This window comes from Elephantulus edwardii, unplaced genomic scaffold (assembly GCF_000299155.1).
Source record: "Elephantulus edwardii isolate Elephantulus edwardi_28Jun2011 unplaced genomic scaffold, EleEdw1.0 scaffold00126, whole genome shotgun sequence".
Taxonomy (NCBI): domain Eukaryota; kingdom Metazoa; phylum Chordata; class Mammalia; order Macroscelidea; family Macroscelididae; genus Elephantulus; species Elephantulus edwardii.
Window position 1 is genome coordinate 7,100,215 of NW_006399876.1, and position 12,533 is coordinate 7,112,747.

At 58.7% G+C, this 12,533-nt stretch overlaps 1 protein-coding gene across 2 annotated transcripts in view; it reads right to left on the bottom strand.

Moving 5' to 3' along the window:
• Positions 1-394: 394 nt before the first annotated feature.
• ALDH3B1 (aldehyde dehydrogenase 3 family, member B1) overlaps positions 395-12,533 on the bottom strand; it is an 18,239-nt gene continuing 6,100 nt past the window's right edge. The window contains exons 3-10 of one of the 2 annotated variants that reach the window (XM_006893245.1): positions 9,112-9,222; positions 8,805-8,925; positions 8,416-8,501; positions 7,817-7,898; positions 5,819-6,205; positions 5,068-5,234; positions 1,297-1,396; positions 395-585 (exon numbers count right to left, since the gene is read on the bottom strand). In XM_006893245.1, the coding sequence (XP_006893307.1) occupies positions 395-585; positions 1,297-1,396; positions 5,068-5,234; positions 5,819-6,205; positions 7,817-7,898; positions 8,416-8,501; positions 8,805-8,925; positions 9,112-9,222 (1,245 nt within the window). The remainder of the gene's footprint in view (positions 586-1,296; positions 1,397-5,067; positions 5,235-5,818; positions 6,206-7,816; positions 7,899-8,415; positions 8,502-8,804; positions 8,926-9,111; positions 9,223-12,533) is intronic. The other variant, XM_006893246.1, reaches the window with a different exon arrangement.

Below are 12,533 nucleotides of genomic sequence, written 5' to 3' on the forward strand. Positions count from 1 at the left end.
GGGACAAAGAGGAGGCACCCTACCTCGGTAGAGATTTACAACCCCCAGAACCCTGTGTGGGCAGCTCTGCTCAGGCCTGCAGGGTCGCTCTGAGTCAAAATGCACCACATGGGAATGAGTTTGGCTTCTTGGTCTTCACGCTGCCCCCAGTTTAATTCTTATGTTGATCTCTGGTGGTGACTAACCCCTTCCCTTGGACAGATGGAAGAACTGAGGCTTAGCGAGGACAGGGTTCCTTGGAGCAGCCTGGATCAGTCCCCAGGGCCCCTCTGCAGTCCTTGCCCCGGGAAGTAGATGTCTCAGTTTCCTCCTCGCTGGGGACACCTGACCAGCACTGGAATGGGGAACAGGGGCTGGAGGGGGCAGTCTCTCCCAGCAGACCCAGATGACTGCATCAGAGCAGGGTGCAGCTGCAGCCGCGGGTCTCCATGGCCATCTGCAGCACTCTGAGGTTGCGCCTGGTGTAGGGTGGGTAGCGCATAGCGTAGATCTTCTCCAGCCCCGGGGGGCGCAGCAGGCAGGCGCGGTGGTGGGAGAAGGTGTCGAAGGAGAACTTGCCGTGGTACCTGCCCATCCCGCTGGCACCTGCGTGGGGCATAGACATGGTGTCAGGCCCCCCTGTGGGGGTCAGGCCCATGCACGCTGTTGGTGCTGGATTGTTAGGAGGGTCCTCAGCATCTGGGGGAGGAGCAGATGAGGAAGAAGCCGCTTCAGGCTTCAGGTGCCCGGTGCCAGGAGAGGTGCCCACGGCCCAGCCTAGGGGGGTGGGGTCCTGAGGATCCCCAGAGCCCGTGGGGGTGGGTACGCGGGAGGGTCTAGGTCACCCGGGGTAGGCTGACATGCTGTGAGGGGACAGACTGCACAGCCCGCTGGAGTGTCATAAGGGAGCCTGTGTTTCCCTTCACAGCTGTGTTGGCGGCTGCTCTTAGGAGGGGGTCCCTGCTCATTGCCCTTCCGGACAGGGACACCACTCCCAGCTCCAGTGATCCTAGATCCTGGGTGGATGGAGAGGGTAGAAGGGCCGTGAGGAGTTCCCAACAGAACCCTATGGTCACATTTGTGGTGGAAAAAGAAATCCAACAACTAGAAACCCAAAATTGTGTGTTAGTGTGCATATCCACTTAGATGAGTGCACCGACAGGTCGAGAAGTTTCTGCTGTGAATCGGCAGTGTGTTGGGTTGGACGTGGCCTGGGAGGAGGCCGCTGCACCGTGGATACTCTCTGAGCAGCCCCCTTACTCCAGGAGCGTTTGTGATCATGGGATAGCCAACGGCGAGGGCCCCCGCCGCACCTACCCACTCCTCCGAAGGGCAGAGTGGCCAGCGTCATGTGCATGAAGCCGTCGTTGCCGCAGAAGCCCCCACTGCTGGTCCCTGCCAGCACCCGCTTCACCACCTGGGGAGGAAGGAAGGACACTGAGAAACACTGCCCCTGTGGTGACTGGCCATGCTGCTCCCACGGAGACCAGCCATGCTACCCCCACAGCCTGCGCGTGCTCGATCCAGGGACTGTCCAGCTGAGCAAGCTGTGCAGCAGCCTGTCCCAAAGCCCCTACTTGGATGTGTCTCCTCAGTGTCCTCTCTTCTGCAGTCCCAGCGCTGCAGGAGCCCAGAGCGGTGACAGCCCTGCTTATAGGGGACGTCCTCAGGGAGGGGCCCTGAGGGAGGGACGAGTCTCTAGGTCTCTGGGAAGCGCAGAAATCAATCAGGCACAGCTGGGGCCGCCACCCCAGGCAGAGTGATACACAGAGAGTGGTGGGGCAGGCACAAGGTCCCAAACTGGGGCCTAGCAGCACCCAGACCAAACCCAAATCGCTGGGGCCTTGTAGGATGTGCTGTTGGCAGGGAGAGAACCAGGGACATCAGTTAGGCGCGGTGATGTGGGCAGGCTTGTGTCTTAGGAACTTGGTCCTGTATAACTTATTGAGGGACCTTTCCCTTCAGATGGGGGGACGGGGGAGATGCGGAGATTGTAAGGGGAGTCCCACATGATGCTGTTAACACATTTGGGTGCACAGAGGTTGGGTATCTGAGCCCACCCTTGGGTACCTCAGAAGAAAGGCCTGGCTGTCTACAGAAAAGTCAGCCACTGAAAACCAAAAACACATGGGGCTGCCAGGAGTCAGAATCTGCCTGGTGACAAATGGTTTAGACAGTAAGTACACGGCAACTTTGTGTAGTTACGATTGGTGTGATCCTTGGATAGTGATGGGACCAGGGCCTTTTTAACTGCTCAGAGTAGATGTCCACTGTGGGTTCACACACCCCAGAATCATAGTGAGATGCCTCCCCCTCCCATTAGCAACTGCAAATGATGGATAAAAAGCATCACATTACTCCCCGAAAAAAGCAACCACAGGAGAGCAAAGGGCAGGAAGGGTTAAGCAAGAAGGATGGATAGAAATGGGAAACACAAGGAGGGACTGGGGAGAGTGCTGTTATAGCATGCAATTGCAGTCAAGGTCCCACAGCTAAATGCATATGAATTGTTGAGTGGAAAACCTATTTACTCTGTAAACTTTTACCCAATCACAATAAAAAGCTTAAAAACAACAATCAAGAGTGCTTTGCACTAGTAAGAATGGAAAACACTGAAAGGTGTGTGTGTGTGTGTGTGTGTGTGTGTGTGTGTGTGTGTGTGTGTCTACTGGGATCAAAGCTGATGGTCAGAAAAAATATAGAATGTAAAAGATATAAAAGACACTTGGTCAAATGGCTCTACCTAAAAAAAAAAACAAACCAAAAAAAACCAACAACACCAAAAACCTAAAAACCCCAAGACCTCTAAACCCCACAAAAACCAAACACTCCTGTGTAGAGTTTTCTAAAGTGAAAATGAACCAGACGTACCTGGTTTCCTCAGAGAAACCTCTGATTGTGGGACCAGGACAGGGAAAACACAAGACGAGCCCGCAGCATCTTGTAAAGCCAGAAAAGTAAGGAAGGTGGCCAGAGAACAAAAGGACAGGTGTGTCAGAGGACACGGGAGCCGACCTGGAGGAGCTCCAAGGGGCCAGAGCCGGGACGATGTGAACAGTGAAATATGTTGTATTAGAACCGGCCGGATAAGATGCACACCGGCACTATGATAAATGAGAAGAAGAAAAAAAGAGAATTCCAAATAAGAGCTGCAGATGCTCGGCCTTCCAGCAGGTGGCGCTAAGTCACAGGCCCTCCCTACGGGGCTGGCTGGAGCGACAGGTGAGTTGCTCAAGAACAGAGTGCAGGTGGCAAGAAGTTGAACTGCAATCCCAGAGTGTGTGGTTCAAATCCACCAGATGATCTGCTGGCGAGGGAGGGACATTCTCCTCCTGTACCAGTCAGATCCGATTTGATGGTACACACACACACACACACACACACACACACACACCCAAAATTAAAAATAATAATAAGTGCAGAAAGGAAGAGTCGCTGCAGTGGGGATAGCGAAGAGGCAAGCCCGTCACCTCTGTGGCATCCTTTCCAAAATCCCCCACCTTCTGTTTGTTCATGAGAAAGACAGACAAACATCAGGTGATCAGTGACACTCCGACAGTCAACCATGCAAGCTCAGAGAGATGAATTTGCCCAGGGATAGAGCTAAAAAGGCGGAAGGGGTAGAGGAAGATGAATGGAAATGGGAGACACAGGGAGGAAGTGGGAGGAGTGCTGTCCCATTATCATTAAGAGTATCATTAAGGTCATAAAACAAGATGTGTATGAGTGAATGGAAAACTGATTTCTCTGCAAACTTTCACTCTAGTCACAATTGAAAGAAAGAATAGGTTAAAAAACAGCAGATAAGCCAAGGTGTGGCAATCTGTAGGCGATGTGGCCTGTCTTCAAGATTCAGAGTCACAAGGAAGGGAGGACACTGCCACAGAGGCGGCTGCAGAATGGCTAAGTGGAATGGGCACCCTGGGTTGAATTTGGGTCCAGAAAGGTGACATTAGCAGAAAAAACGGGCAAAATTCCAATCAAGTTCTGTGAGTAGAACAGAGCAGTGTCAGTTTCTCGATGCTGGTGCGCGCACCGACCTCACCTTCTGATTCTGCGGCTGCTGAGATGACTCTGACTCAGTGACCTCGTGGGACAGAGTAGGAATGCCCCGTAGGGTTTCCAAGCCATCGTGCTTGGAAAAAGAGAGGGTCAGTGAAAGAGGAAGGCCCTCAGTGAGCGGGATTGACAGCGTGGCTGCAGCCGTGGGCTCGGACACAGCACACAGCAGGGATTGTCGGGTGGCAGGGCCTCATGCAAGTACTAGGTGCCCTGGAGTTGTTCCCTGAACATGGCTGACTTCATCTCAGCAGTTAGAAAACAAAACAGTGGGAGAAGCCCGAGGGGACTGCTGGGGCCTCTGAGGGCCCCCGGGTTCTGATTGCATCTGGGTTCTGAGGGCCCCAGGTTCTGGATGCCTCTGGGTTCTGAGCGTCCAAGTTCTGAGTGTCCCGAGGTTCCGAGGGCCCCTGGTTCTGAGCGCCCTGGGTTCTGAGTGCCCCAGGTTCTGAGAGCCCCTGAGTTCTGAGGAACCCAAGGTTCTGAGTGCCTCTGGGTTCCAAACACCCCTGGGTTCTGAGGACCCACAGGCTCTGAGTGCCCCCTGAGTTCTGAGTGCTCCCGGGTTCTGAGTGCCCCCTGGGTTCTGAGCACCCCCAGGTTTTGAGGACCCTGGGTTTTGAGGACCCCCTGAGTTCTGAGTACCTTCTGGGTTCTGAGGGCCCCCAAGTTCTGATGACTCCCAGGTTCTGAGGGCCCCCAGTTCTGAGGGCCTCGGGTTCTGAGGGTGCCCAAGTTCTAATGACTCCCTGGTTCTGAGGGCCCCCAGTTCTGAGTGCTTCTGGGTTCTTTCTGAGCACTCCCTGGGTTCTAGGTGACCCCCTGAGCTCTGGGCTCTCCCCTGGGGCCTGGGTGCTCACAGGGTGGACTGTGGCACACAAGGATCCCTCATCTCGCCTCTCTCCCCCTCTGTGACCCCAGCCCCCAGTCACACCTGGAGGACCGTCTACCAGCTGCCCCCACAGGCACTCTCAGGTGAGGAGGGCCTGTCTTCCCGCTCCACCCCTCTGCACCCCAGTCCCCACACACCTGGCGGTTGTTGGAGAAGGCGTACAGCGCCAGGGGCTTCTCCCGCCTTCTGATGAAGTCCACGGCCTCATCCGGGCCCTGCACGTTCATGATGGGCAGGATGGGCCCGAAGATCTCCTCCTGCATCACGGGCTCCGTCTCCTGCACGTCCACCAGCACCGTGGGGGCTGCGGCACAGCACGCGCTCAGCCGGGTCCCCACCTGCCAGGGCTGAGGGCATTTGGGGGGACTCGGGGACCTAGGAGGCCCTGGGAGCTCCAGGGAAGAGGGTCCCGCCCCGGCCCAGGTCGTCAGTCCTGGGAGATGGCCTGGGGGACAGTGTCAGTGCTGGCGGCACTGGCCGTGGCCACAGAGCTGGGCACAGGTCAAGGGGTCCTGTCCCCCAGAGCAGCATATACTCAGAGTGGCATCCCACCAGACCAAGGATGGGCATCTGGCATAGTTCTGGGGGTCCAGGGGTCCAAGCTGGAGGGAGAACCCTAAGGGTCACCCGGTGTGGGCTTGCCATGCAGGAGGGTGTCCCTTGCACCCCCTGCTCCTATACTCCCTGAGTCCTGGAACCTTGAAACCTCTCTGTGACCCCTTGTGCTGCCCCTCGTCCCTTTCTCTCCCCCTCCCCCATTCCTGAGCCACCCTGTGTCTCTGCAGCCTTTGGGGCCCACCCCACACCCCTGGACCCCCTCATCTCTACAACCCCTGTACCTCCTGCCCCCCTGTGCTCCCGCACCCCAGCCCTGTCCACAGCGCCCACCAATGTAGCGCTCTGTCTCATCGCTCTGGCCTCCGATGGCCACACGCCCACAGCCCAGCAGGCCCTGCAGCCGCTGGAACTGCTTGTCTGCGATGATGCGGCCCAGGTCCGGGGAGCTCTTGGGGTCGTCGCCGTAGAAGCGGGTGATGGCTCTCTGCATGGCAGGCACCAGGCGGTCCTGCATCTCACGGCTGCACAGGATGTAGTCCGGGGCCACGCAGGTCTGGCCAGCGTTGAAGCAGCGGAACCAGACCACGCGGTTGGCCACAGTCTGCAGGTCACAGTCGTCGTCCACGTAGCAGGGGTTCTTGCCCCCCAGCTCCAGCGTGACGGGGGTCAGGTGCTTAGCTGCAGCGGTCATGACAATCTTGCCCACACGGGGGCTCCCTGGATGCAGAAGGGCACCAAGCGGCCATCAGCACAGGCCAGGTGGAGGCTGTGTCGGGCTGGCCTCGAGGGCACCCTCCCTGCACGCACCCCCTGGCACCCCCTGCCTCTCCTCTGCTGTCGCTGGTGCCCCAACCCCAGCCTGCTCTCACCAGAACCCTCATCTCTCCCTCGACCAGCCAGGCACAGACTAGAGTTGGAAAGCAGCAGTGGATAAGCCTTCAGCCCCAGCCTCCAGCCCCTCCAGGTGTGGCCTCTGGGTACCTTCCTGGAAGTCCATGAGCCCTCAGCTCCCAGCTGCCTCGGCTTCCAGCTGGCCCTGCCCCACATCCATACTCTGCCCTAGCCGGCGACCCCCTCTAAGACCCTGTGCTGCACCTCAGCCTCCCCTCTGGAACTTTCAGTGGCTCCCTTTTGTCCAAGGTTGGAGTTCAGCTCTTAGCCTAGCAGACGTGTGGGTCCCTCCTCCCTCTGACTGGTACCTGGGAGCCCTGCCAGCCTGACTCCCCAGCCCGCCCTACCTTTTCTGTGCGGGTCCCAGCCTGCGGAGATGCTGGCCGGTCCTGCTGACTGGTCCTCTCTTTCCCTGACCCCTGGGTCCTGATAGCTTTTCCTCCTCCTCCTCCTCCACTCAGCCTTCCTGCCTCAGAGCCCACGTGGGCCTCAAGGTGCCCCATCTTTGCTTAGTGTGGGTATCTGTGCCACCATTTCTACTGTCACAGCCCTGGCCTTGCTCCCTGCCCACGCCTGCCCACAGGTAAAGCTCACTGTCTCTTCTCCGCTCTCCCTCCTGCGCCCTCACCACACTCACCCCCCTCAGGCCACAGCTCTCGTGGCTTCTTCCCAGTGAGCGTTTCCTGACCCCGGGGACTTCTGCCACCACAGCCCCACCCTCGGCACCTCTCCCAGGCCAGAGCCTGTCTCTGAACATTCCTCCTCCCTGGCTGTCTCCCTCATCAGTGTGAGTCCACACAGGAAGAATTTGGTCTTTCTGATCCCCACCTTATCCCGGGGCCTCGTGTATATCCACGTTCCCAACCAGTGTTCATGGGTAAATGGGTCTATGAGTGAATGAGTGAAGGAGCATGACTGAATGTGTGTGGGAGGGACTGACAAGGTGAGTGACTGAAGGGGCAAATGCATGAATGGATGCACGAGCCATTGAAAGAATCAGTGAGGGAGGGAAGGAGGGAGGGGCGTGTGAATTCATGAGCAAATGAGAACGTGAGTAAATGAATGAGTTATTGAATGAATGATCAAATGAGTGAGGGAAGGAGCCCAGGACGGAGGACTCTGCACCCCTCTGTCCCTCTGAGCTTTGAGCCCCGTATCTGCAGGCTGGGGGGGGGGACTGGGAGCAGAGGGACAGTGGACCCTGTCTAGGGGACCCTGGGGTCATGGGTCAAGGCCAGGCAGTGGTCCTGGGCCGGGTGAAGCCCCTGCTGGACCACCAGGGCCTCTCTCCACTCTGAGGAGTTGCAGGCCTGGCCTGAGCCCCCGGTCCCCTTCTGCCCTGTCGTCTCTGGCCTCTCAGGCCAGTGTAGGCCCCTGGAGGTGGGGCTGGACTCAGCTCTCCACCCCTTGTCCCTGGTGGCCACAGCGTGTCCTCACCTGTGAAGAAGATGTAGTCAAACCTTTGCTCCAGCAGCTGTCCGGTCACCTCGGGCCCGCCCAGCGCCACCGCGAAGCAGCTCTGTGAGGGGCAGCAGAGGGGCCTGTGGGACTGCCCTTGGGGAGCCCGAAGCCGCCCTACTGTCCCCTCCCTTCTCCTGTCCTGATCTGTGGGTTTAGGACTCTGCGCAGATGCAGATGGAGGGGGCAGCAGGGAGCCCCCCAAGGGCAGACACAGCAGGGACAGTCCAGGTCCTCACCCACCAAGTGTGGGGTCAGCGCTGGTGGAAGGGCCGAGGCCAGCCCAGCACGGCTGACCGAACGATACGGTCCGTGTGAGGAGCCAGGGCCCTCAGGACAGCCTGGCCTGGCCTGGTCCTCACACCACACCTGGGGCAGCCCTGCTCTATTTACTCAGAGGAAACTGAGGCAGGGAGGGTGCTGCCCTCTGGGAGAGGCGGGACTGAAGTGGGACTGAGGTTGGAGTGTAAGTCTGACTCCCGGGCTCCTGTCCCTCCAGGCCAGCATCCATCCCTGCCTGGTCCCAGCGGGGTGGGGACCGTCTGGTGTCACCGTAGTCTGCCCCAGGCAGTGCTTACCTGGTCCAGGTAGCGGGGCAGCACTTCGGCCAGGACCTTCTCCACACTTGTGCTAATCTCTGACGGCTTCAGCACCACGCAGTTCCCTGGGGCGGCAGGCGGAGGGTGGGAGAGGAGAGGAGCAGGGGGCAGACCCCTTCCTGGGACCCTCACCCTACAGCCCAGGGTGAAGAGGGGGGATGTAAGCCCCTCCCACAGAGCTCACACTCACAGGACATGTGCCGCCTCACCCTGGGCTCAGATGAGACTAGCTCAGAGAGGCAAAGTGACTGGCCCATGGCCACACAGCCTAGACGAGGCCTCTCCACCACCTCCTGTCAGCTCCCTTTCTCACCAACTCCATGCATGGCCATGCTGTGAGCTGTGGGGGGACTGAGGCCACGGCTTACCTGCAGCCAGGGCACCCACCAGGGGCACCAGCGTCAGATTCAAGGGGTAGTTCCAGGGGGCAATGATGAGGACCACGCCAAAGGGCTCCTTCCTGATGAAGGCTGAGTCCAGCTGTGTGGCCTGAGCGGGGTCAGGAGAGGGCAGTGGGCAGTGAGGAGCCTGCGACCCTGGCCTGCTCAGAGCTCTGCCTGCCTGCCTGCCTGCCTGCCTGTCTGTCTGTCTCTCTCACACACACACCACACACACGCCCAGTGGAGAGCAAAGTCTCTGGAGCCCCCTGCCCGCTGGATGCCTGGGCTCACTCACCACATTTTTGGGTACTTTCTCATCCTTCATCCAGGCCCGCAGGTTCCTGACGGCCAGGTTAATCTCGCCTTGTGTGATTCTGATCTCCGAAATCTCTGACTCAAAGGATGACTGAAGGAAGACACAGGGAGGGTCAGGGGGGACCTGAGGAGCAGCAGTAGCCCTCAGGGTGGGACCCATCCAGGCAAGGTCACTTTTGTCAATCACTCATTCCCATCAAACTTCATTTTCCCTGAGTGCCGGCCTGATGCCCACTGTGCGCGGGGATGGAGAGCCCACTGTGCGCGGGCCTGATGCCCACTGTGTGCGGGGATGGAGTACCCACTGTGTGTGCGGGCCTGATGCCCACTGTGTGCGGGGATGGAGTACCCACTGTGTGTGGACCTGATGCCCACTGTGTGTGGGGATGGAGTACCCACTGTGTGCGGGCCTGATGCCCACTGTGCGCGGGGATGGAGAGCCCACTGTGCGCGGGGATGGAGAGCCCACTGTGTGGGGATGGAGTGCCCATTGTGAGTGAGGGATGGAGTGCTCCTGTGTGCAGGGACAGGTGCCCACTGTGAGCTGTGAGTGGAGACATAGCCCCGTGTGCGGCGATGGGCGCCCACCGTGTTGTGGGGCTTGTGTAGAGACTAACCCAGCAGGAACACTTCCCTGCGGCGCCAGCTTGGTGGGAACGGGGCTGTTGGCGTGCGATGGGAGAGCTCTGACTTACCAGGACGTGAGAACACAAAGAATCGATGTACTTCATCTTACTGGGCTCTCTTCTTGAGGTTCAGAAAGTGTATTTTAACAAACTCAAGGTTTGTGGTCAAGTGTGTGCTGAGCAAGTCTGAAGGCTCCTCTGATCGAACCCCTGGGCTCGCTTTGTGCCTCAGTGTCACGTTCTGGCAATTCTCACGATATGGGGGGGGGGCTTTTTTATAATGCTTGCATACGTGGTAGACCACCCTGTCGTGTCTGCGTGACCTTTTTCACATCAGGAAAGCAAACACTCCGTGAGTGTTGTGACATGTGCTTTATATGGTGGTCTGGGATGGAACCTGCACTGGCTGTGAGCAAGGTGAGAGAGGCAGGTGGGTGGAGCAGGGACAAGATGGGGACTGAGGTGTCACAGGACTGTTTGGGCACAGCTGTGGTCTGCTGGGGCAGCTGCAAAGGGCATAGTATCACTCCCATGGCCAGGGCTTAGGGGTCACAGTCCAGACTCCAGGGCCAAGTCAACTGGGGCTGTCCTGCTCTCTGCCGTGGGCATGCCCTCCCCCACCCCGACGAGAGAGGCGTGGCTGGCCAGCAGGCTGCGGAGGCTGACATCCAGAAACCCCGAGTGGCTGTCTTCCTGCCTGAGACACGACCATCACAGTACAAGTTCTCCTAATGTGAGGGGTGCTGGAGGGCATGGGGGGATGGCACAGGCAGGGCCACTCAGCCAACTCCAAGGGCTGCGTGACCCTAGAGGAAGAAGCCACAGTCACCCACACTTCCTAGAGCTGGTGGTCAAGCATACGTATGCTCAGCTCTGGCTGCATCTGTAGCCTGTGCCCCGGACTGTGGACGTCCGTGGCCAGGCTACGCTGCGTGTGGTCAGCTGCCCCAGGCTGTGTGAGGCTTGGGCAGAAGGTATGGAAAGGCCTGGCCCAGCTGGGCACTGTGACTGTGGGACAGTGAGCCAGATTCCAGTCCTGCCTCTGCCCCTCCTGGCTGTGTGCTCTGGCAGGAGCCTGCCTTCTCTGAGCCTTTAGTAGCCGGTACATGAGGTTGCAGCTGGCGCCAGGTGGAGGGCCACTGAGGTTAAATGAGCCTGTGTGAGGGTGCTGGGCAGATGCTGCCCGCTGCCAGCGGGAGGGCTCTGATGGAATTTTCTGGACTGCTGCTTCTTTTGTGGGGCCCCCAGCTCCTGGGGCCTCGGACACCCTGGGTTGGCTAGAGGCTTGAAACTGAGTCGGGAGGCGGGAGAAGAAATCTGAGCAGAAGGGGGAAAAGGGACCAGATAAACTAAGAGGGCTGGTCCCACGGAGGAGGAGGCGGGGGTGAGCGGGGCGGCGGAGGGCCAGGGTGCGGCAGGGGTGAGGAGCCAGGCCAGTGAGGGAGTTGAGAAGAGAGTGTGTGGCCCTGCTTTCCATCATGGGGAGACAGATGGGGCCCTGGCACAGCAGACCAGGGGTTCCGTGGGGACGCAGTGAAGAACAGACAGCATAGGAAGTCCACATCCACAGGACAAGTCCTTGCCAGTGCTGTCCCCAAGGAGCGAGGTGGCCTTGACACACGACCCCTGATGCTCCCAGCATCATGTCACAGTAACGGGGTCTGGCCCATGGATGAGGATGACACTCGGCTGGATGACTGCAATTGGGCAGAGTCAGACCCCCCATGCCACCCTCAAGACCTCTCAAGCAGTAAACTGGCCCTTGGGCATCCTCACCTACCATCACCCCTGGCTGGGGTGGGCAGGCCCTCTGATAGGCAGGGGGGCAGACCCGAGGGTCCAGAAAGAAGGCGTAGAGCAGCAGGTCCAGTGCTGGGGTCACACAAGTAGACAGAGGGGACGAAGGGCCCTTCCTGAGGAGTGCCAGGGTTGGGACAAAGACAGGCTCTTTGTGAACCACTGAGGGCCAGAGTGACCCCTGGAACCACTGAGGGACAGTGGGCCCCTAGGGGCAGGCTGGTGGGGCCCGTTCACTGCCAGTTCCTCATGGGGACTAAATATCAATTAGATTCCTGCAGATGGCAAAGAGCCATGGGCCTGACCGCTGGGGCTTCCAGGCAGTGAGGTGCTGGTGAAGAGTGAAAGGCGGTTCTGGACGGGGAACAGCTTGCCTGGAGAGAAGCTGGGGCAGCAGGCGAGTGGGCCTTGCTGGCTGAGGAGGTGGTGTTGACTGCGAGAAAGGGGGTTCCTAGGGTCCCCCTCAGCAGTTGCTGGTGTTAGCAGGGGCAGAACCTCCAATCTGTAACCCTCCCTCACTGCCCAAATGCAGCTGATATTCACCACAGCCTGTGTGGCCCACCCCCGATACTTCATCTTCTGTGCCCCAGTGCCCAGTGTGCCCCGTCACACTGGCTCCAGTGGCCTGTGACCCACAGACTCCTTGGCCTCAGGACCTTTGCACATGGTGTGGCCTCTGCTGTTTCCCTGGAGTCCCATTGGCCCCTCCCTCCTGACTCCCATGCCTGATAAAGCTGCACTCCCCTCCTGGTTCCTCTCTCCTCTTCCCATGAAGACTGTCCTCAGCACTAGCTACTGTCCATCCAACATAGCACGTCATGACTCATTTACTGACTGTGATTCTCTACTGTGTGTCTAGAGCCTCAGACAGTGCGTGGCACACGGTAGATGCTCAGTAGATGCATGGAACCAACTCAATGAATGTTGAATGAGTGGATGGATGGATGGATGGATGGATGGATGGATGGATGGATGGATG